This window comes from Mustela lutreola, chromosome 1, assembly GCF_030435805.1.
Source record: "Mustela lutreola isolate mMusLut2 chromosome 1, mMusLut2.pri, whole genome shotgun sequence".
Classification (NCBI taxonomy): Eukaryota; Metazoa; Chordata; class Mammalia; order Carnivora; family Mustelidae; genus Mustela; species Mustela lutreola.
The window spans coordinates 248,127,207-248,149,624 of NC_081290.1; the positions used below are offsets into that span (position 1 = coordinate 248,127,207).

Below are 22,418 nucleotides of genomic sequence, written 5' to 3' on the forward strand. Positions count from 1 at the left end.
TTCCAGATTGTCAAATTTATTGCCGTAGAGTTGCTCATAGTATGTTCTTATAATAGTTTGTATTTCTTTGGTGTTAGTTGTGATCTCTCCTCTTTCATTCATGATTTTATTTATTTGGGTCCTTTCTCTTTTCTTTTTGATAAGTCGGGCCAGGGGTTTATCAATTTTATTAATTCTTTCAAAGAACCAGCTCCTAGTTTCGTTGATTTGTTCTATTGTTTTTTTGGTTTCTATTTCATTGATTTCTGCTCTGATCTTTATGATTTCTCTTCTCCTGCTGGGCTTAGGGTTTCTTTCTTGTTCTTTCTCCAGCTCCTTTAGGTGTAGGGTTAGGTTGTGTACCTGAGACCTTTCTTGTTTCTTGAGAAAGGCTTGTACCGCTATATATTTTCCTCTCAGGACTGCCTTTGTTGTGTCCCACAGATTTTGAACCGTTGTATTTTCATTATCATTTGTTTCCATGATTTTTTTCAATTCTTCTTTAATTTCCCGGTTGACCCATTCATTCTTTAGAAGGATACTGTTTAGTCTCCATGTATTTGGGTTCTTTCCAAACTTCCTTTTGTGGTTGAGTTCTAGCTTTAGAGCATTGTGGTCTGAAAATATGCAGGGAATGATCCCAATCTTTTGATACCGGTTGAGTCCTGATTTAGGACCGAGGATGTGATCTATTCTGGAGAATGTTCCATGTGCACTAGAGAAGAATGTGTATTCTGTTGCTTTGGGATGAAATGTTCTGAATATATCTGTGATGTCCATCTGGTCCAGTGTGTCGTTTAAGGCCTTTATTTCCTTGCTGATCTTTTGCTTGGATGACCTGTCCATTTCAGTGAGGGGAGTGTTAAAGTCCCCTACTATTATTGTATTATTGTTGATGTGTTTCTTTGATTTTGTTATTAATTGGTTTATATAGTTGGCTGCTCCCACATTGGGGGCATAGATATTTAAAATTGTTAAATCTTCTTGTTGGACAGACCCTTTGAGTATGATATAGTGTCCTTCCTCATCTCTTATTATAGTCTTTGGCTTAAAATCTAATTGATCTGATATAAGGATTGCCACTCCTGCTTTCTTCTGATGTCCATTAGCATGGTAAATTCTTTTCCACCCCCTCACTTTAAATCTGGAGGTGTCTTCAGGCTTAAAATGTGTTTCTTGGAGGCAACATATAGATGGGCTTTGTTTTTTTATCCATTCTGATACCCTGTGTCTTTTGACAGGGGAATTTAGCCCATTCACATTCAGGGTAACTATTGAGAGATATGAATTTAGTGCCATTGTATTGCCTGTAAGGTGACTGTTACTGTATATGGTCTCTGTTCCTTTCTGATCTACCACTTGTAGGCTCTCTCTTTGCTTAGAGGACCCCTTTCAATATTTCCTGTAGAGCTGGTTTGGTATTTGCAAATTCTTTCAGTTGTTGTTTGTCCTGGAAGCTTTTAATCTCTCCTTCTATTTTCAATGATAGCCTAGCTGGATATAGTATTCTTGGCTGCATGTTTTTCTCGTTTAGTGCTCTGAAAATATCATGCCAGCTCTTTCTGGCCTGCCAGGTCTCTGTGGATAAGTCAGCTGCCAATCTAATATTTTTACCATTGTATGTTACAGACTTCTTTTCCCGGGCTGCTTTCAGGATTTTCTCTTTGTCATTGAGACTTGTAAATTTTACTATTAGGTGACAGGGTGTGGGCCTATTCTTATTGATTTTGAGGGGCGTTCTCTGAACCTCCTGAATTTTGATGCTCGTTCCCTTTGCCATATTGGGGAAATTCTCCCCAATAATTCTCTCCAGTATACCTTCTGCTCCCCTCTCACTTTCTTCTTCTTCTGGAATCCCAATTATTCTAATGTTGTTTCGTCTTATGGTGTCACTTATCTCTCGAATTCTCCCCTCGTGGTCCAGTAGCTGTTTGTCCCTCTTTTGCTCACCTTCTTTATTCTCTGTCATTTGGTCTTCTATATCACTAATTCTTTCTTCTGCCTCATTTATCCTAGCAGTTAGAGCCTCCATTTTTGATTGCACCTCATTAATAGCTTTTTTGATTTCACCTTGGTTAGATTTTAGTTCTTTTATTTCTCCAGAAAGGGCTTTTATATCTCTTGAGAGGGTTTCTCTAATATCTTCCATGCCTTTTTCGAGCCCGGCTAGAACCTTGAGAATTGTCATTCTGAACTCTAGATCTGACATATTACCGATGTCTGTATTGATTAGGTCCCTAGCCTTCGGTACTGCCTCTTGTTCTTTTTTTTGTGTTGAATTTTTATGTCTTGTCATTTTGTCCAGATAAGAGTAAATGAAGGGGCAAGTAAAATACTAAAAGGGTGGCAACAACCCCAGGAAAATATGCTTTAACCAAATTAGAAGAGATCCAAAATCGTGAGTGGGGAGAAAGGGGATAAAAAGAGGTTCAAAAAGGAAGAAAGAAAAAAAAAAAAAAAACAAAAAGAAAAGAAAAAAAAGAAAAGAAAAGAAAAGAATTTTTTAAAAAAGAAAACACCCGAAGGCGAGAAAAAAAAAAATGAAAAAGAAAAAATCAAATTAACTGCAAGACTAAAAAAAATCCCAGGAAAAAAGCCATGAGTTCCGTGTTTGGCTTTCTCCTCCTCTGGAATTCTGCTGCTCTCCTTGGTATTGAAACCGCACTCCTTGGTAGGTGAACTTGGTCTCGGCTGGATTTCTTGTTGATCTTCTGGGGGAGGGGCCTGGTGTAGTGATTCTCAAGTGTCTTTGCCCCAGGCGGAATTACACCGCCCTTACCCGGGGCCGGGGTGAGTAATCCGCTCGGGTTTGCTTTCAGGAGCTTTTGTTACCTGAGCGCTTTCCGTAGAGTTCCGGAGGACGGGAATACAAATGGCGGCCTCCTGGTCTCCGGCCCGGAGGAGCCGAGAGCCCAGGGCCCCACTCCTCAGTGCGCCCTCAGAGAACAGCGCCCAGTTACTCCCGTCTGCCTGACCTCCGGCCGCGCTCCGAGCTCACCGAGCCTGCGACCGGTTCAAGGTAACACGGAGCTGCGAGCTTACTGTCGGCTCTGTCTCTGTAGCCGGCTTTCCCGTTCCAATACCCGCAAGCTCTGCGACACTCAGACACCCCCGATCCTTCTGTGACCCTGCGGGACCTGAGGCCACGCTGACCCCGCGTGGGTTTCGCCCCGGTTTAGCCTCTGGAGCGATGTCCCTCAGCGGAACAGACTTTTAAAAGTCCTGATTTTGTGCACGGTTGCTCCGCTGCTTGCCGGGAGCCGGCCCCTCCCCCCGGGGTCTATCTTCCCGTCGCTTTGGATTCACTTCTCCGCCGGTCCTACCTTTCAGAAAGTGGTTGTTTTTCTGTTTCCAGAATTGCTGTTCTTCTTCTCTTCGATCTGCCAGAAAGTGGTTGTTTTTCTGTTTCCAGAATTGCTGTTCTTCTTCTCTTCGATCTGCCGATGGATTTTCAGGTGTTTGCAATCTTTAGATAAGCTATCTAGCTGATCTCTGGCTAGCTGAAGCAGTCTCAGCTTGCTACTTCTCCGCCATCTTGACCGAAATAAAATCTTTTTAAAAAGTTAGACTAGGGGCGCCTGGGTGGCTCAGTGGGTTAAGCCTCTGCCTTCAGCTCAGGTCATGATCTCAGGGTCCTGGGATCGAGCCCCACATGGGGCTCTCTGCTCAGCGGGGAGCCTGCTTCTCCCTCTCTCTCTGCCTGCCTCTCTGCCTACTTGTGATCTCTCTCTCTGTGTCAAATAAATAAATAAAATCTTAAAAAAAAAAAAAAGTTAGACTAGGGGCGCCTTGGTGGCTCAGTGGGTTAGGCCTCTGTCTTCGGCTTGGGTCATGATCTCGGGGTCCTGGGATCGAGCCCCGCATCGGGCTCTCTGCTCAGTGGGGAGCCTGCTTCCCTTCCTCTCTCTCTGTCTGCCTCTCTGCCTACTTGTGATCTCTCAAATAAATAAATAAAATCCTTTTAAAAAAAAGTTAAACTATATTGTTCTGCACAGCCAGCATTTAAAATTTTCTAGCTCCCTGCATACAATTTAATTATTTATTAAAGTACAATTTATCTCTAAGACACATGTGAGTCTGAAATAAAAAGGGAAGAATCTAGATGACAAACAATCAAAATTTTTGAAAGACTCAATTTACTTATTTGAGAGAGAAAGAGAGCATAAGCACAGTGAGGGACAGAGGGAGAGGTAGACTCCCCACTAAGCAGGGGGTCCGATGTGGGGCTCGATCACAGGACTCCTGGATCATGACCTGAGCCCGAAGGCAGACACTTAACTGAGACGCCCAGGTGCCTGACAATCAAATTTTAATAGAAAGAAAAAACAAAACACCAGCTACCAAATAAACAGAGAGGGACAGCTATTCCACTCTGGACTGTATCCCTGAAAAGACAGACATGCTGTTATCCTGATACCAAGACCTTGGAAGGGCCTTTGAACCTGTCTGGAAGGGAATTTAAGCCTTTCTCAAAATAATTTACATACAAAAGATCCAGTAAAAAGAACTGATGGATAAATAAACAAATTTCAAACTAGTATACCATCTCAATTTAGAATCTATGATCGTAAGAGAAAGTGGAGTAATTACACAAGAAAAGGCAATTTTTAAGGAAAAAAATGTTAATTTTAGAAAGAGCTAAAATTAAGTATTATATTAAATAAGAGCTTAATTAAAGCAGCATGACTCAAAAAACACAAAGGAATTGGTGACTAAGTCAGATGAATGTCATGTTGAGATTTCCCTTGGAATAGGATGATGAGCCCATTGTTCAAATCACTTTTTTAAAGCCTATTCCATGACTAAGTACTAATTAAGAAGCAGTATCCCTGATGAGAGCTTTCAACTTTTTATTTTGCCAACTTACTAAATATATTTTAAGGCAAAATGAGGTTTTTCCACATGACAAAAATGAAGCCATTATTTCCTGTGTGTTAAGCATAAACTGCCTAAAAGTATAGCAATATGACAGATGGATTTATAACCACCATGCTTACATACCTTTGCTGAGATTGCTAATGTGCAGGCAATACCCAGCTCTCCACCTCCAACCACGGTAATTTTATTGACTGTTTTATGCTCGTGATTTACCCAGTTCTTTGAATCTATGTCTGAGACACCTAGAAATAAAAGTGGATTATCATGAAATTCTTGAAATAATATAAAAAATCTTTTTTAGCGTCTTAAAGCAATATACCAACTTTTAGTAACTTGGATAGAAAACATGGTGTTAGCCCATAAGAAGCACTCGAAAATATCTGAACAAGTGAAATGCAAGACAGATAGAAATCTCAGTAAATATTCTAATAAACAGAGACTACCCCTTTAAAAAGAAAATACCTTTCTAAACATTCAAAACATTATATAAGACTGAAAAATAGAATGTCCATCATTCTGAATGACATTCTGATTCTTACTGCTCTTGTCTATAATGCAAAAATGCTTAACGCCTCACTGAATTTTATAAGCATGGATATTTTGCTTTATCCTCAATGAGAAACATTGAGAATCATAAATTTTCTGATCCAATCTATTTATTGAATGAGGCAAAAAGCCACAAAAATATAATGAAAATGGTTCATATGATGAAAAAGGTTTGGGATTTTCGTATCAAATGATTTTGAATAAAACACTGAATTATTTTATCTGTCAGTGTAAGAGCAATCTTTTACATTTTAAGAAACTATAATTATTGGAACTGTAAGGTAACACCCTATAATAGATGTACAGGAATTTTTGATTCAACAGAGATATGTAAGATACATGAATATATTTATTTACAGAAATCCAGTAGCAGAGAGTAAAGGATATTAGTGAGAAATTGTAAATTCATAACTTTCTCATTAACAAAAATACAAACCTTCAGTGATTTTTGCAATATAGGCTAGCAAGTCTACCTGCCGTGCCTCATCAGATGATGGTAGAGAATACAGGGGAAGTTCCTCTTGAAACTTGGCAATCATTTCTTTAATTAGCCCAACAATGACAGATTTAGGCTGCAGAATACAAAGGGAAAAGTTATGTAAAAATTTTCCTAAAGAATATTACCTTGTTAACCTATATATTCTTATGAAGTTAATGAACAGAAAGTTTTGTATTATGCTCTTAGTTTTTAAAAACTACCATACAGGGGCGCCTGGGTGGCTAAGTGGGTTAAAGCCTCTGCTTTCGGCTCAGGTCATGGTCTCAGGGTCCTGGGATTGAGCCCTGCATCGGGCTCTCTTCTCAGCGGGGAGCCTCCTTCCCTCTCTCTCTCTCTGCCTGCCTCTCTGCCTACTTGTGATCTCTGTCTGTCAAATAAATAAATAAATAAAAATCTTTAAAAAAAAATAAATAAAAATAAATACTACCATACAAATTACATAAGACGTTCAACTGAAAAATTATTTAATTCTTTAAACTGAAAATTAGAGAAATGCTAATCCATATCACCAAAAGATGGGGAAATAATATGAATGTGCTTATAGCAAAGTACCTATCTATGTTCAGGAATTGTCTGTATTTTTTTATTTTAAAATAATTGCAGACTTACAGAAAAGTTACAAAAACAAGTACAAAAAATTTTCATATACTCTTCACCCAACTCACTCAAATGTTAACTTTTTAGCACATATATTTTCTATCTCCTTCTTTCTCTATATTTTTCTGAACCAGCTGAGAATAAATTGCAAATTAATACCTTTTCACCCCTAAATACTTTAGTGTGTATTTCCTAAGAGAAAAAACAAAACAGGGGCACCTGGGTGGCTCAGTGGCTCAGTTGGGTTGAGTGTCTGACTCTTGGTTTCAGCTCAGGTCGTGATCTCAGGGACATGAGATCAAGTCCCAGGCTGGGCACCACACCTGGTGTGGAGTCTGAGATTCTCTATCTCCCTCTGCCTCTGCCCCTCCTCCCACTCCACGTGTGCATACACTCTCTCTATCAAAAAAGTAAAATCTGTTAAAAACAACAACAACAACCAAAAAATCCCTCAAAAAAAAATTTCTCCTATATAAGTATTATCAAATCAATAATCTAACACTGATAAAATATTATCTAACCCAGTACTGTTTCTATTAATTTATTAAGCAACCATAGTAAAATCCACTTAAACTCTCTGACCTTTAGTTTATCAGCAGTATAATATGAAAAATAAATCTCAAGTGGCTGTTATGAGAAACAAATGCATGTAACCTATATGCTGTAAGTGTAAAAATTTATTATTATTAAAAATATTCATTAGTTTGCTTATTTTAAAAAATGCTTACTTTATCAGAGTCTGAGTTTCACTATTTATAAATCAAGAGGATGAAGTTATTAGGATCAAAAACCCAAACACTTTTAAAGACCAAGCAGATAATAATGTGTGAAGTTGTCAAGTATGAGAAAATTTAAGGAGATGGTTACTGTGGCAAATTGGAAAGAGTATACACACAGGCATTCAAATTCATATTAAGAACAAAACAAAACCACTTTTGCTGTTCAACAAAATTCTGTAGGCCTAACACAGCACTCTGAATCTCTCAGGGAAAACGCCTGCAATCCTTGGCCTAGACAGCCTCTAGATTTCTTCCAGCTCCAAAATTCTATGTAATTCTACTACATAATTAAAATTCCAACCGCATGTACAACTTAAAAGTTACTGTTGTACTTTTAAATAGGGCAATTTAAATAATGTATTGTCTTCTTAAGACTAGTTTAAGTTAAAAAAAAACTTGTTTTAGCTTATAATAAAGAGGTTCAAACAGTAAAACGGAATCAATACTGTTTGAACTGAAATCAAGCACAACCTCAACTAGACTGGGACTATCTCTGAATATTTACTATATGAACAAAACTATGAAAAGAGATCCCAATGAAAACCAGAAATAGGAAACAGGAAATATGAATTCCCAAAACAGGGCACAGATGGCAGAATACTGTTTGAGGATAGCTTACAAAAAAAATAAAAAAGAAGGGTAAAAATGGATGAAGAAGATAAACAGACAATTGAAAAAAAGAAGGAGCATATATAATCGATTGATATATGAAAAAGATTTCAATTTCGGTCATGAAACTAAACATTAAGATAACATTTTTGTACACAACCTAACCCTAAACCTAAAGGAGCTGGAGAAAGAACAACAAAGAAAGCCTAAACCCAGCAGGAGAAGAGAAATAATAAAGATCAGAGCAGAAATCAGTGAAATAGAAACCAAAAAAACCCAGTAGAACATTTAATGAAACTAGGAGCTGGTTCTTTGAAAGAATTAATAATATTGATAAACCCCTGGCAAGACTTAACAAAAAGAAAAGAGAAAGGACCCAAATAAATAAAGTCATGAATGAAGAGGAAAGATCACAACCAACACCAAAGAAATACAAACAATTATAAGAACATATTATAAGCAACTATACACCAGCAAATTTGACAATCTGGAAGAAATGGATGGATTCCTAGAGACATATAAACTACCACAACTGAACCAGGAAGAAATAGAAAACCTGAACAGACCTAACCAGTAAGGAGACTGAAGCAGTTATCAAAAATCTCCCAACAAACAAGAGCCCAGCGCCAATCGTCTTCCCAGGGGAATTCTACCAAACATTTAAAGAATTAATTCCTATTCTCCTGAAACTGCTCCAAAAAATAGAAATGGAAGGAAAACTTCCAAACTCATTTTATAAGGCTAGCATTACCTTGATCCCAAAACCAGACAAAGATCTCATCAAAAAAGAGAATTACAGACCAAAATCCTTGATGAACACAGATGCAAAAATTCTCACCAAAATACTAGCTAATAGGATCCAACAGTACATTAAAAGGATTATTCACCACAACCAAGTGGGATTTATTCCAGGGCTGCAAGGTTGGTTCAACATCTGCAAATCAATCAATGTGATACAATACACTAATAAAAGAAAGAACAAGAGCCACATAATACTCTCAATAGATGCTGAAAAAGCTTTTGACAAAGTACAGCATCCTTTCTTGATCAAAACTCTTCACAGTGTAGGGAGAAAGGATACATACCTCAATGTCATCAAAGCTATCTATGAAAAACCCACAGCAAATATCATTCTTAATGGAGAAAAACTGAGAGCTTTTCCTCTGAGGTCAGGAACATGGCAGGGATGTCCGTTATCACCACTGCTATTCAACACAGTACTAGAAGTCCTAGCCTCAGCAATCAGACAACAAAAAGAAATTAAAGGCATCTAAATTGGCAAAGAAGAAGTCAAACCATCATTCTTTGCAGATGATATGATACAATATGTAGAAAACCCAAAAGACTCTACTCCAAATCTACTAGAACTTGAACGGGAATTCAGTAAAGTGTCAGAGTATAAAATCAATGCACAGAAGTCAGCTGCATTTCTATACACCAACAAGAAGACAGAAGGAAGAGAAATTAAGGAGTCAATCCCATTTACAGCTGCACCCAAAACCATAATATACCTAGGAATAAATCTAACCAAAGAGGCAAAGAATCTGTAATCAGAAAACTATAAAGTACTCATGAAAGAAATTGAGGAAGACACAAAGAAATAGAAAAATGTTCCATGCTCATGGATTGGAAGAGCAAATATTGTGAAATTGTCAATGCTACCTAAGGCAATCTACACGTTTAATGCAATTCCTATCAAAATAACATCCTTTTTTTCCCAAAGAAATGGATAAAATAATCCTAAAATTTATATGGAACCAGAAAAGACCTCGAATAGCCAAAGGAATGCTGAAAAAGAAAGCCAAAGTTGGTGGCATCACAATTCCAGACTTCAAGCTCTATTACAAAGCTGTCATCATCAAGACAGTATGGTACTGGCACAAAAACAGACACATAGATCAATGGAACAGAACAGAAAGTCCAGAAGTAGACCCTCAACTCTATGGTCAACTAATCTTCGACAAAGCAGGAAAGGATGTCCAATGGAAAAAAGAGAGTCTCTTCAACAAATGGTGTTGGGAAAACTGGACAGCCACATGCAGAAAAGTGAAACTGGATCATTTCCTTACACCACACACGAAAACAGACTCAAACTGGATGAAGGACCTCATTGTGAGAAAGGAATCCATCAAAATCCTTGAGGAGAACACAGGCAGCAACCTCTTCGACCTCAGCCGCAGCAACGTCTTCCTAGGAACATCGCCAAAGGCAAAGGAAGCAAGGGCAAAAATGAACTATTGGGACTTCACCAAGATCAAAAGCTTTTGCACAGCAAAGGAAACAGTTACCAAAACCAAAAGACAACTGACAGAATAGGAGAAGGTATTTGCAAACAACATATCAGATAAAGGGTTAGCATCCAAAATCTATAAAGAACTTAGCAAACTCAACACCCAAAGAACAAATAATCCAATCAAGAAATGGGCAGAGGACATGAACAGACATTTCTGTAAAGAAGACATCCAGATGGCTAACAGACACATGAAAAAGTGCTCCACATCACTTGGCATGAGGAAAATACAAATCAAAACCACAATGAGATACCACCTCACACCAGTCAGAATGGCTCAAATTAACAAGTCAGGGAATGACAGATGCTGGCAAGGATGTGGAGAAAGGGGATCCCTCCTACATTGTTGGTGGGAATGCAAGCTGGTGCAACCACTCTGGAAAACAGCATGGAGGTCCCTCAAAAAGTTGAAAATAGAGCTATCCTATGACCCAGCAATCGCACTCCTGGGCATTTACCCTAAAGAAACAAATGTAGTGATCCGAAGGGGCACGTGCACCTGAATGTTTAATAGCAGCAAGGTCCACAATAGCCAAACTATGGAAAGAACCTAGATGTCCATCAACAGATGAATGGATAAAGAAGATGTGGTGTACATATATACAATGGAATACTATGCAGCCATCAAAAGAAATGAAATCTTGCCATTTGCAACAACATGGATAGAACTAGAGGGCATTATGCTTACTGAAATAAGTCAATCAGAGAAAGACAATTATTATATGATTTTCCTAATATGAGGAAGTTGAGAGGCAACGTGGGAGGTTTGGGAGGTAGGAAAGGAAAAAATGAAACAAGATGGGATCGGGAGGGAGACAAACCATAAGAGACTCTTAATCTCACAAAACAAACTGAGGGTTGTGGGGGTAGGGGGGTAGGGAGGGTGGTTGGGTTATGGACAGTAGGGAGGGTATGTGTTATGGTGAGTGCTGTGAAGTGTGTAAGCCTGGTGATTCACAGACATGTACCCCTGGGGCTAATAATACATTGTATATTAATAAAAAAATTAAAATTTTTTTAAAAAAGATAACATTTTTGTCCCTCCAAACGACAAATTTTTATTATGCCCTATTTATCACATTTAACTGACAATCTTATTTATTAAAATCACCAAATAAAGCAAATCATGTACAGATTCATAAAGTAAAAGGTCAGTGTTCCTCCACCTAATCTCTACCAGCCACCTGGTATGCATCCCTTCTTTTTGCATTTCTTCTTTTCTTCTTTTTATTGGTTTTATATATATGAAATATATGTAAAAGTATAAAGACAAAGTAACTACACACCTTTTTCTAGGATACATATATTTTTAAAAAAGTTGTAATGCTAACACCATTCTCTACTCCAACTTCACCTGACTCTTGACATATCCTTGGTCTCATTCAGGGGTTCCCAGTGCTCCTGTCCTACAACTTCCTGGACACAAAGAAATATATTCTAAATTATCTTTTCATAAAAATTGAAATTACTTACAAAAAGGAGAACATACTCTATATCCTTCTAAGTAAATATATAGAGAGAAGCAAAGGTTTGTTTTGCTTTAATGATAGTACCTTCTATTAGAATGAAGGTACTACAAAACAGGGATTCTACGCTGATTTCAAGTGATGGCTGACATACACATTGTCTACCTTTTGGAGACGAATTTGGCAATATATAAGAATAGCCTTCAAAATATTTATAAACTTTGATCCAACTATCCTGCTCTGAGAGATTTATCAATGGGAAATTATTAAGGATTTATAATATATACACATTTATATGTATATATTAAGGATGCTCATCATTAAATTTCTAACAACAGATCAATCTGTAAATACATTATGCCAATATTTTTTATGTGAGATCATCAGGCAACCAATTTAAAGACGATGTATTTTTAAAATACTGTTTAAAATGAGAAAAGCTCAATGTAATGGTAGATGAAAAGTCCAGAAAACAGAACTGCGTGTGAGAACTTGTAAAGCAAGTAAACTGGTTAAAACTTAATGCTCAGTTAAAACATAACATGTAACAGAAGATTATATACAGTGTGGTTCAATTTACATAAAGGTTAAAACTGGGCAAAACTACAAATAATTACATAAATTACATAAGAATCTTTAAGAAGGAGGGACTAGGAACTAATGTCCAATATCTTGCTAGTAACTTTTCACATGTTTTATCAAGTAGTGCGCAGCTATCAGAAGAGGGAGCAAATAAAAGTTGGCTCCAAACTTGGAGAGAGCACTTCATACAGGTCGCGGTCTGTCACTGGGGTTCTGGAACTTGAGTGACTCCAAGGAGCTCAGTTTCAAAATATTTTTCAAGTCCATACAAGGAATACCATTGAAAGAAAATTCAGTACCTTATCTGTACCCTTAGGATAAAGACAGATACTCAGAAAAACAAAAACTTGTAAAAGAAAATCCAAAGAATCTTACATGGCTCCAGTTCTGAAGATAGGGCAAGTATATTCTGCCTTGAGCATCCACATGTTTTCCAACTGAGATTCCCATATTTGCAGTTGGCTTTAAGAAGCAAATGGGGGGAGCAAAAGGGTAGGAATCCAAAATCCACAAACGAATTGGTATATTATACGTATTACCTATTTGAGACAAAATAAACACTTTTTCAAACAATGATGAAGCACACACCTCATACAGCTAGGTGACACTTGAAGACGTGTAGTCTAGTCAAGTGTATATATAAAGGATATATATAAATCAAGGCCTACCTCTCCATTTTCACGTTCCCATTAAAGCACCAGCATAACACTTGAAGAAATTAAATTAAGACAGAGACCAGCTCATGCAATTCAGTAAATATTTATAAGACCTGCTGTGCCAGGAATCTGGGATGCAGCATCTTATCCATGCAACCTTCTTTGTTCCACCCAAGCAGCGCTATTCCACCTTTCTTGAAAGGTAGCGGATACTTTCTATTTTTATACTTATACTGCATTGAAGTTATTTGCCTACAGGGTCTGTGTTTCCTTTCACAATGTAAATTCCCAGAGGATGATGTATTATTCATTTCTATATCCCTTGCACCAAGTACAGTGCCTAACATACTGCTGAGAAAAAGGTTTCTTATATAAGTAAGAGTGAGTGAATGAAGAAACAAATGAAAAATGAATGAATCAACAAAGACAAAGTCAACACTTTTAATACCGACCCTCAAGTTGCTCCTTAAGTGCAAAGGAGCTGGGTTAGACACATCGAACTCGGAGCTGAAAATAACCTCCAGAGTGACCTTGTCCAGTGGTTCTTAGAATGGAGCGTACAGAGAGACAGGAACTTGAGTGCAGGCCCTTTCAGTGTTAACCAGTTACTACGTACATACCTCAAGCCTACCGAGAGCAAAAATCTCTCACTGCTCTGGATGCTAGCAAGCCCAAAGCTAAGCCTAAGAAAAATGTAAAAAACTAAACTTAAACTAGAAATCTGATCAATTACATTAGCTGTTCTGTTCTATCTCCTGACAGTCTTACTGCATGTCTTTCACTGTACTTGTGACCAGGGCAGCTCAGGAGCAAGAATGCCCAGGTTCAAATCCTAGTGTCACCCATGACTAGCTTTATGATTTTTAGGCAAGTTCCTTAACTTCCCTGTGCCTCAATTCCTTCCCCTATAAAATGGAAATAATAATACCTCTGACCCCATTGGGTTGTTTTGAGGATGAAGTTAGTTAAGGTATGTAATTCTTAGAATGGTGTATGACATGGGGAATACCATGAAGGGTTGGCAATTTTTGTAATTTACCTCAAACCCATTTTGGAAATAGGCCAGGTCTAAATAAAAATTTTATTTTCCACTACAATCCTTTTTTACTAAGGAGATCTTCCTTCCACTGACAGTTACTTTTCTCATCTTGGTTCCTCTAAAAATACAAGGATAGTCAGCCCTGTCTTCACATTAAAAGCACTTAAGGAACTTGGAAACATACCAGTATCTGGGCCACTCCCCCAAAGTTTCTGATTCAATGGGATGGGGTGTGGATAACATTTTTAAAAAGCTCTCCATGTGAATTAGTTCTCAGGACCACACTCCTCTTCTACTTTTGTCTAAGTCTTAAAACAATTTTTTAAATTGGGATACAATTGACATATAACATATTAGTTTCACTGTATAATGTAATGACTTGATATTTGTATATACTGCAAAATGATCACTACAATAAGTATAGTCAACATTCGTCACCTTAGTGTCTAAATATTTACAATTTGGGTATAGGCATAATATAACAATTGATCCATAGATAATTCTATAATTATAAAGCCATGTGATCAAAGCACTACAAAGTGACTGACGGGTACTGAGACACACCATCAGATTCCTCCAGAAGTAGTTGCTCTGTCGAATATTATATATTTTCTAGAGTAGTGTTTTTCAAATTGTGGTCATGATAATTTGGTCACAAAATTAATTTAGCAGGCTGCAAACAATATATTAAAATGGAATTGAAAATAAAATAAATGACAGGTAGTATGGTGTTTAAGATATGTATGTATATAGTGTGTGCACACCCATGTGTACACTATGTATATAAAAGTATTTCTTACTGTGCATCACAATTGAAACATTTGAAAGCCATCGTTCTAGGCCATGCAAATTTTTTTGTTTCATAATATAGTTATAGCAAGCCAAATCCTGATGGTTCCACTTTCTGTGTTAATCATTACACATTAAAGAAAAGGAAAGAAATGTCTATTGATGGTACCTTCCTAATTGATCAAGGATCTACTGCATCTCTCAATGCCCCTCCCCAGAAGCGTCCATGCATTTTCATAGCCCATGCTTGGCAAAGCAACTGGTGAGCCTGACTCCCATGTCTAACTGGTAAGATTCACTACTCGTGTTCTGTTCTCTTCCTCCTTCCTTCTTCTCCATGCTTTTCTGTCAGCAAATGCCCTGTCTCCTACCCTGCCCATTTAGCTTTCAATAATTCCTTGCCAAAGAGTCAGAACTCCTGGTAAAGTCCTCAGATCTGAAGTAATTATATCATAAAGGTATAATTTAAGTTAGCTGTAAATAAAGTTCAGATGCATATCATCTTATTAAGATGAATACACATCTCTAAAGAATGAGTGGATCAAGAAAAAGTGTCATCACAACCTTGATACAATCTTGAAGAGATAATAAGAAATAACCGAGAAATGTCTGCAGGTATGTATAAGGAAGTATCAGTGGAAGATTCATCAAGGAAATAGGAGTGGGTAGGAAGTTAGTTACAAGCTTAACCTCATCCTTTCTCAATTTTTTAAATTTTCAGCATGAGTATACATTATTATTATACTAATAAAACTAGTAACTGAAAGAAATATAAGCAGACAAATAATCATGGTCAACATTTATTAAGCATCTATTACGTGCCAGGCCTTATGCCAAGAGCTTTACTTACAGTAATTCATTTAATCCTCACAGTCCTAGAGCGAGGCTGTACTATTGTGCCATTTTATAGACAATAAAGATAATACATTCTGACCGTCTGATTGGCAGGAAATAACTAGTATGGATCACACTGAGTTGATATAATTCTACTCAAAAGCAGAAGGAAAAAAAGAGTGTACTGCAAAAATAAAGGTACTGCAGGTACCATTATCACCTTGGAAGACCCAGTGTAAGAATCAATGAAATAACTCCTTGGCTCTTGGAAAGGAAGAATTCCAATGAGGGGCATCATAGTAAGTTTTACACCCTCCTGTTACTTCCCCACACTGTCCTTGAAACTGAAATGCTACTCATTTCAGTGACATTTAAATTCATGAGCTCCTCTCTTAATATATAATTACCCTTGACATCACTGGGGTGGGTAAGAATTGGGAATGAAATCCATCAACCAATCAGTCATTAGGGTGGGCAATAATTCTCTCTCTCTCTTTCTAATATCTAATCATAATAAATGCAGAACACAAGCAATGGGAAACAGGTCTGAGAAAGGTTCTCTAGGCAGCCTGGAAACAGTCTGAGAGCTTGGCAGGAAAGTAGCAAGGAGGAAAATGAAAATCAATTCTGCAGTTTCTGCAGAGCTCAGTGCTAGCAACTTTCATCTGCAACCACATTGCTATGTATAAAAACCAAACTGAATTTCTATGCATTTCTTGTGCCAAAGCAGGTGTGATGGTGGGACATGAATAAAAGATGAGTACACCCCTGGCAATGATGATTACGGATGGGAAGAAATTAGAGAGGGTTTATAAGAGTCTGGGGACTACTGAAATGAAGCACCTGCTTTGAAAAAAGTCCCCTGAAATATAGCTTCTTGGTGCCTTCTGAGTAGTGTATTCCCACAGTACAGAGCTGAACCTTTGGTAAAGGAGCAAACTCCACTGTTCTCTCCCCATTTGTTTTCAAATACTCCTCAGCCCTTTTTTCAGGGCACCTCCTCTCTCACATGCCCAGCAAATTCATTTATTAGTCAGTAACCAAATAAACAAACTCAACCATTCAATAAATATTTATTAAGCATTTTCTATAAACACAGCACTGTGTATTAGTGATTTTGGATAATATCCTTCCTGGGATTATTTTCATTTTAAAAGAGGAATAAATTTTTAGTTGTGGCATTTCAGGCACCCCTTCAGAGAAATATATTAGAACCAATGCTTCCCTGGTGTTCTTTATATCATACTATAGAAGCAATAACCTATACCTATGTGAAAGGCTAGTCCTGTTGAACATCGACAGAAGTAGGTCTGGAAAACTAGGAAGAGTTAAGTATAGGGGAGCTAGTGATTTTTTGTTTGTTCTTTTTTGGCACTTAATTATTTTAACCTGTCAGGCCACCTGAAAATATGTTGCTTTCTTTGAGCTCTAATGGCCTCAAATTTCCTGTTGGAGTTTCAAGTTATAGCCTGATACCACTATGTGGTCTTAGGTAAATCACTTGACAAAGCTAAGATTCAATTTCACCCATAGAATGGGGACATCATACAGATGGAAAGGGAGAGGAATAAAACACTGATGTAATGGAGAAAAAGGTGTGATCCTTGCATTTTGCTATGGAAAGCAACAAGAACGCTCCCTAAGAGCAGGCCTATATCTGTGTAGGGGCCCAGGGCAGGCAGTCCAAGACAGGCCACTTTGGCATAAAGATTATTTTGAGTTAAAAATAATCGAAACCCAGCAGATGCAGGAAGTGCTCTCTGCCTCCCTCTCAAATGCCGAAATTTATGCCAGAAAGACGAGCCTGTACCAGGAAAAAAGAGTTCCTCACAGAGACTCCCCTTTACCTAAAAAACTTAATACATGACAGGGCAACCTTTGTTTTTCCAAGCATCTCCTTTCCCTTCTTACTAATGATTTGTTTCCCTTTTGTGTCCACAGGCCCCTCCCCTTTCCTTAGCTCACATAAGCTTCATGTTACCGCATTGCCTTTGGAATCTCACGTCTGGTGCATCCCCCATACACACACCTATTTAGTTGGAATTTCTCCTTTTTATCCATCTCATGTCAGTTTGATTCTCAGTCCAGCTAAGAGCAGAGGAAGATCTTCCCCCCACACCTGTCTTATCCTCCTCTGTACACTAGCCCCTAGCAGAGTAGTCGCACATAGTAAGTATTTGCTGAACTGAACTGGATTAATTGATATTAATCTAGGCCACCGACTAGATGGGACAGCATTCTACTATATCCAACAAGGTTCTGTATAGATTATATATATATGCACAATACACACACACACACACACACATATACATGAAAAAATATATGTGAAAATACTTTCAGAATGCTACGGAACTAAACAAATGTAAGTTCTTGTTTAGTGGCTCTTTTACAAAACTCCCACATTTTCTCAATTGCCACACTTACCCTGATACATCACAGGAATAGTGCCAGTGAAATTCAGCAGGTCTTTCTGGGAACTATCTTTGAACACTGGAAGAAAAAAAGCCCCAAAATGTGCACTCAAAAGTAGAAAAAACAGTTTTAAGTTTGTAGCATGCATATACACACGAAAAGAAGCACACATAATTTCTAAAGTTCATCATCTTTGAATCTGTAAATATGCTGACAAGGGGGAAATTACTAGATACTGTTTTCTTAGAAAGTCAAGAGGACAGCTGAAAACACACAGGGCTTTGATACAGAAATCCCAGGTTCTAGGCCTACTTTCCCCATTCAGACACCGGCAACTTTAGGCTACTTCAATCTCTTTGACCTTTAGTTCCATCATCTATACAATAAAGATAGTAAGACTGCATCATAAGGTTGTCATAAGGATCAAATGAGTTCATGTGAAAACACACCTAAGAAGTTTAGGATTCGCAAATGTGGGGACATTATCAAATAATTGTCACATGTAACAAATCAGTTATAATCACTTTCAGATACCAGACTATAATTTTATAAGGAAAAAAGTGTTAGCTTTATTTTTTTAAATTGACCTTTTTGAAAGATCACTAATTGGGCACCTGGGTGGCTCAGTGGATTAAAGCCTCTGCCTTTGGCTCAGGTCATGATCTCAGGGTCCTGGGATCAAGCCCCACATCTGGGCTCTCTGCTCAGTGGGGAGCCTGCTTCCTCCTCTCTCTCTGTCTGCCTCTCTGCCTACTTGTGATCTGTCAAATAAATAAATAAAATCTTTAAAAAAAAAAAGAATGATCACTAATTATCTTCCTCGATTTTTTTAACTCCATTATTTTCAATCTTTTTTCCACCTTCATGTGTCTGTAACCTCAACTCAACCCATCAATGACTGTGTATACAGTGGCAGAAAATTAATGCTCTCAACTCTGAACTGAATACAGAAAACACTACCTCTGGTTTCAAACTACTCAACTGCCTGAGAAGGTAGTTCTCTTAGTACTTAGTAACCATCCTATTTAGGCAGTGGGAGGAAAAATTCTAACTAAATTTGATGACCTATTAGAAAGCAAAAAGAGGAAACTAGGCTGATAGAAAATTCAAGGCTGAGAGGGTACATAAACACAAATGTTTACCTTGAACTATATAAGTAAAAGGTAGCAATGGGTAAAGGGATCTCATTCCATGGCAGAAACGAAAATGAAAAAGAGCAGTGGAAAAGGGATTGTTATTCATGAAAACAGAATAACCTAGAAATGTGGTAGAGAAGATGTAGATGTAAATATATATAATCTAATAATGCAAGATAGAAGTGATTATGACACGACTATCACTGTATTCAAAAATGAAATGTACACTGACAATATTAATCCTATAGCTTGAGAGTTTAATGGCATGACTAGCTTGCTCTAAATGGAGAAAATGAGACTAAGAATTAACTGGTATAATGACATTTTAAGTTTCTATGATGAAGAAAGACCTTTAAAAGAACAAGCGAGGGGCGCCTGGGTGGCTCAGTCATTAAGAGTCTGTCTTTGGCTCAGGTCATGATCCCAGGGTCCTGGAATCGAGCCCCACATTGGGCTCTCTGCTCAGTGGAAAGCCTGCTTCTCCCTCTCACACTCACCCTGTTTGTGCTCCCTCTCTCCCTGTCTATCTCTCTCTCCGGCAAATAAATAAATAAAATCTTAAAAAAAAAAAAGATAAAAAAATAAAAGAACAAGCTGTGTGTGAGCAGAAGGCAAGACAGACACATGTACAAACCCGACTCCATCCCTAACTTCCTGTGTACTTGAGCGAGCTATTTAAACTCTTTGATCCTCAGGTTCTTTATCTGAAAAACGAAGGTGGTAACAGTTACCTCACAGCTTTGGTTGTAAAAAATATGTAAGATAATGTAGCTAAAACATCCAGGCATTCAATAAATCCCAGAATCTTGGGATAGAGTCCCACATCGGGCTCCCTGCTCATCGGGAGGGAGTTTCCTTCTCCCTCTACCCCTCCCTGATGCTTGTGTGCACTCTCTCTCTCATGCTCTCTCTCAAATAAACAAATGAAATCTTTTTTTTTTTTTTAAGATTTCATTTATTTATTTGACAAAGAGACAGAGATCACAAATAGGCAGAGAGGCAGGCAGAGAGAGAGGGGGAGGCAGGCTCTAGAGAGCCTGATGCGGGGCTCGATCCCAGGACCCTGAGATCATGACCTGAGCCAAAGGTAGCAGCTTAACCCACTGAACCACCCAGGCGCCCCAACAAATGAAATCTTTAAAAAGAAATGTATCTCCATGAATGGCTTATGGTCAGAAATTCTGAAAGATAGTAACGTAAAATCTTTCTTAGGCAACTATAAGTGAACAAGATAACTAAAACTTTTGTTATTAATAATTCAGAATCAACCATATGGTAGGCAGAATAATGGCCTCCAAAGATGCCCCAAACCCTATCCCTTGGAACTTGTGAATATGTTAACTTATTTAGCAAAGAGACATTTTAGATGCAATTAAGTTAAGAACCCTGGGGTGGGGAAATTATCCTATGTTATTGGAGTGAGCCTAATCTAATCACATTGGTTCTTAAAAAACAAAGATATGGCTATTGAAGGATGGTCTGAGAGATGCAACATTGCTACCTTTGAAGATGGAGGAAAAGAGATCAGGAGCTAAAGAATGTGGGTCACCATTAGAAATTTTAAAAGGCAAGGAGGGGCGCCTAGCTGGCTCAGTCAGTGAAGCATGCAACTCTTGATCTCAGGGTCACGAGTTTCAGCCCCACCTTGGATGCAGAGATTACTAAAAGAAATAAATAAACTTAAAAAAAAATAAAAGTGATAAAAAGGCAAGGAAACAGACTCTTTGCCAGAGCCTCCATAAAAGAACTAAGACTTTCCAACACTTTGATTTTAGTCCAAACATGTGTTGCACTTCTAGGTTACAGAACTGTAAGACAGTAACCTTGAGTTTTGCTTTTTGTTGTTGTTGTTGTTGTTTATTTTAAAGATTTTATTTATTTGTTTGAGAGAGAACAGCAGCAGAGGGAGGGGGAGAAGCAGGCTCCCACTGAGCAGGGAGCCCAATGTAAGACTCGATCCTAGGACCACAGGATCACAACCTGAGCTGAAGGCAGATGCTTAACAGACTGAGCCACCCACGTGCCCCTAAACTTCAGGTTTTTTAAGCTACTAAATTTGTGCTGATTGGTTGTCATTGTTTGCTTTTTATTTTATTTACTTATTTATTTATATTCAAGCATAATAACACAGTGTTCTATTAGTTTCAGATGTACAATATTATGATTCAACAATTCTATATACTTGTCAGTGCTTATCAAGTTAAGTGTACTCATAATCGCCTTTCTCTCTTTCACCCATGCACCCCCCCCACCACAACCCCTCTGGCAACCAAAATTTGTTTTCTGTATTTATTTAAGCCTGTAACATTTTTACTAATTTGTTCTGGCAGCAACAGAAAACCAACACAATACATTGTATTAACTTAAAATTCCTCCTACACCACAGGTTGCAAAGTATAGTTCAAAATCAAGGGACAGAAGAAAGAAATGAGAAATTACAACTTTGTAGCTCTCTGTGAATAATTAACAATTTAATGTAGCTAAAACTAGGGGTTATGATTCTTACCATAGGTGTCCATAGAATATCTGAAATGTGGGAAAAACACATTTACATTCTTTAGTTCTTCCACAGTTAGATCTCTGAACTTGTACTGGAAAGAGAAAAATGAGAATGGAATAAGAATAAAGCTTTAAGCAGCAGAACAATTACAGTGAACTTTTAATAGAACACTATGTGCTAAGCCCTAGACTCTGAGTTTTAGGAACATGGATAGTATGTGATTTAATCTTCTTAATAAGGACCCCATGAAGGTTAATAGGGCTGATAACTGCTCTACTCTAAGGAGGATGGAAATGAAAGAGAATTAAAATGACTTGCTGAATTAGGTAGCAAATTAAGGAGTGAAGTCAGAGCTCAAACTCTGCCTGGTCTTACTATTATTTTTTAAGATTTATTTATTTATTTTACAGAGAGAGAGAGAGAGAGAGCGAGCACGCGCACAAATAGGCAGACAGGCTGGCAGGGAGAGAAGGGGAAGCAGGCTCCCTGCTGAGCAGTGAGCCCAACACAGGGCTCAATCCCAGGACCCTGAGATCATGACCTGAGCCGAAGGCAGAGGCTTAATCTCCTGAGCCACCCAGGCACCCATGGGCCTGGGCTTTTCATCACTGACTCAAATGGCCTCCCAACACACCCTGAAGGCTTAAGGAATAGGGCAGGAGCACCCACATCACCATGTTCTAGATGCAAGTCTCATTCTTGAATACCTCATTGACTTGAGACCTCCTTGATCCCTCCCAACCCTCCTGGTACTGCATCCTGGGTTTCAAAGGAAGGACAGACAGCATTCAATGGTCTGCCATCAAGGTGAGCAAACTGCCTCC

The 22,418-nt window shown here is 38.1% G+C and overlaps 1 protein-coding gene across 7 annotated transcripts in view; it reads right to left on the reverse strand.

Annotated features, from left to right (window-relative positions):
* The window catches only part of UEVLD (UEV and lactate/malate dehyrogenase domains), a 60,381-nt gene that overhangs the window by 31,924 nt on the left and 6,039 nt on the right, over positions 1 to 22,418 (reverse strand). For 3 of the 7 annotated variants that reach the window (XR_009345477.1, XR_009345484.1, XM_059137870.1), the window contains exons 2-6: positions 21,601 to 21,685; positions 17,971 to 18,036; positions 12,601 to 12,764; positions 5,840 to 5,975; positions 4,981 to 5,099 (exon numbers count right to left, since the gene is read on the reverse strand). Coding sequence is in view for 5 of the 7 variants with exons in the window: in XM_059137870.1 (XP_058993853.1) it covers positions 4,981 to 5,099; positions 5,840 to 5,975; positions 12,601 to 12,764; positions 17,971 to 18,036; positions 21,601 to 21,685 (570 nt within the window). In the remaining 2 variants the exon portion in view is untranslated. Of the gene's footprint in view, positions 1 to 4,980; positions 5,100 to 5,839; positions 5,976 to 12,600; positions 12,765 to 17,970; positions 18,037 to 21,600; positions 21,686 to 22,418 lie in introns of those variants that run through there. The other 4 variants (XM_059137877.1, XM_059137904.1, XM_059137885.1 and 1 more) reach the window with 4 other exon arrangements.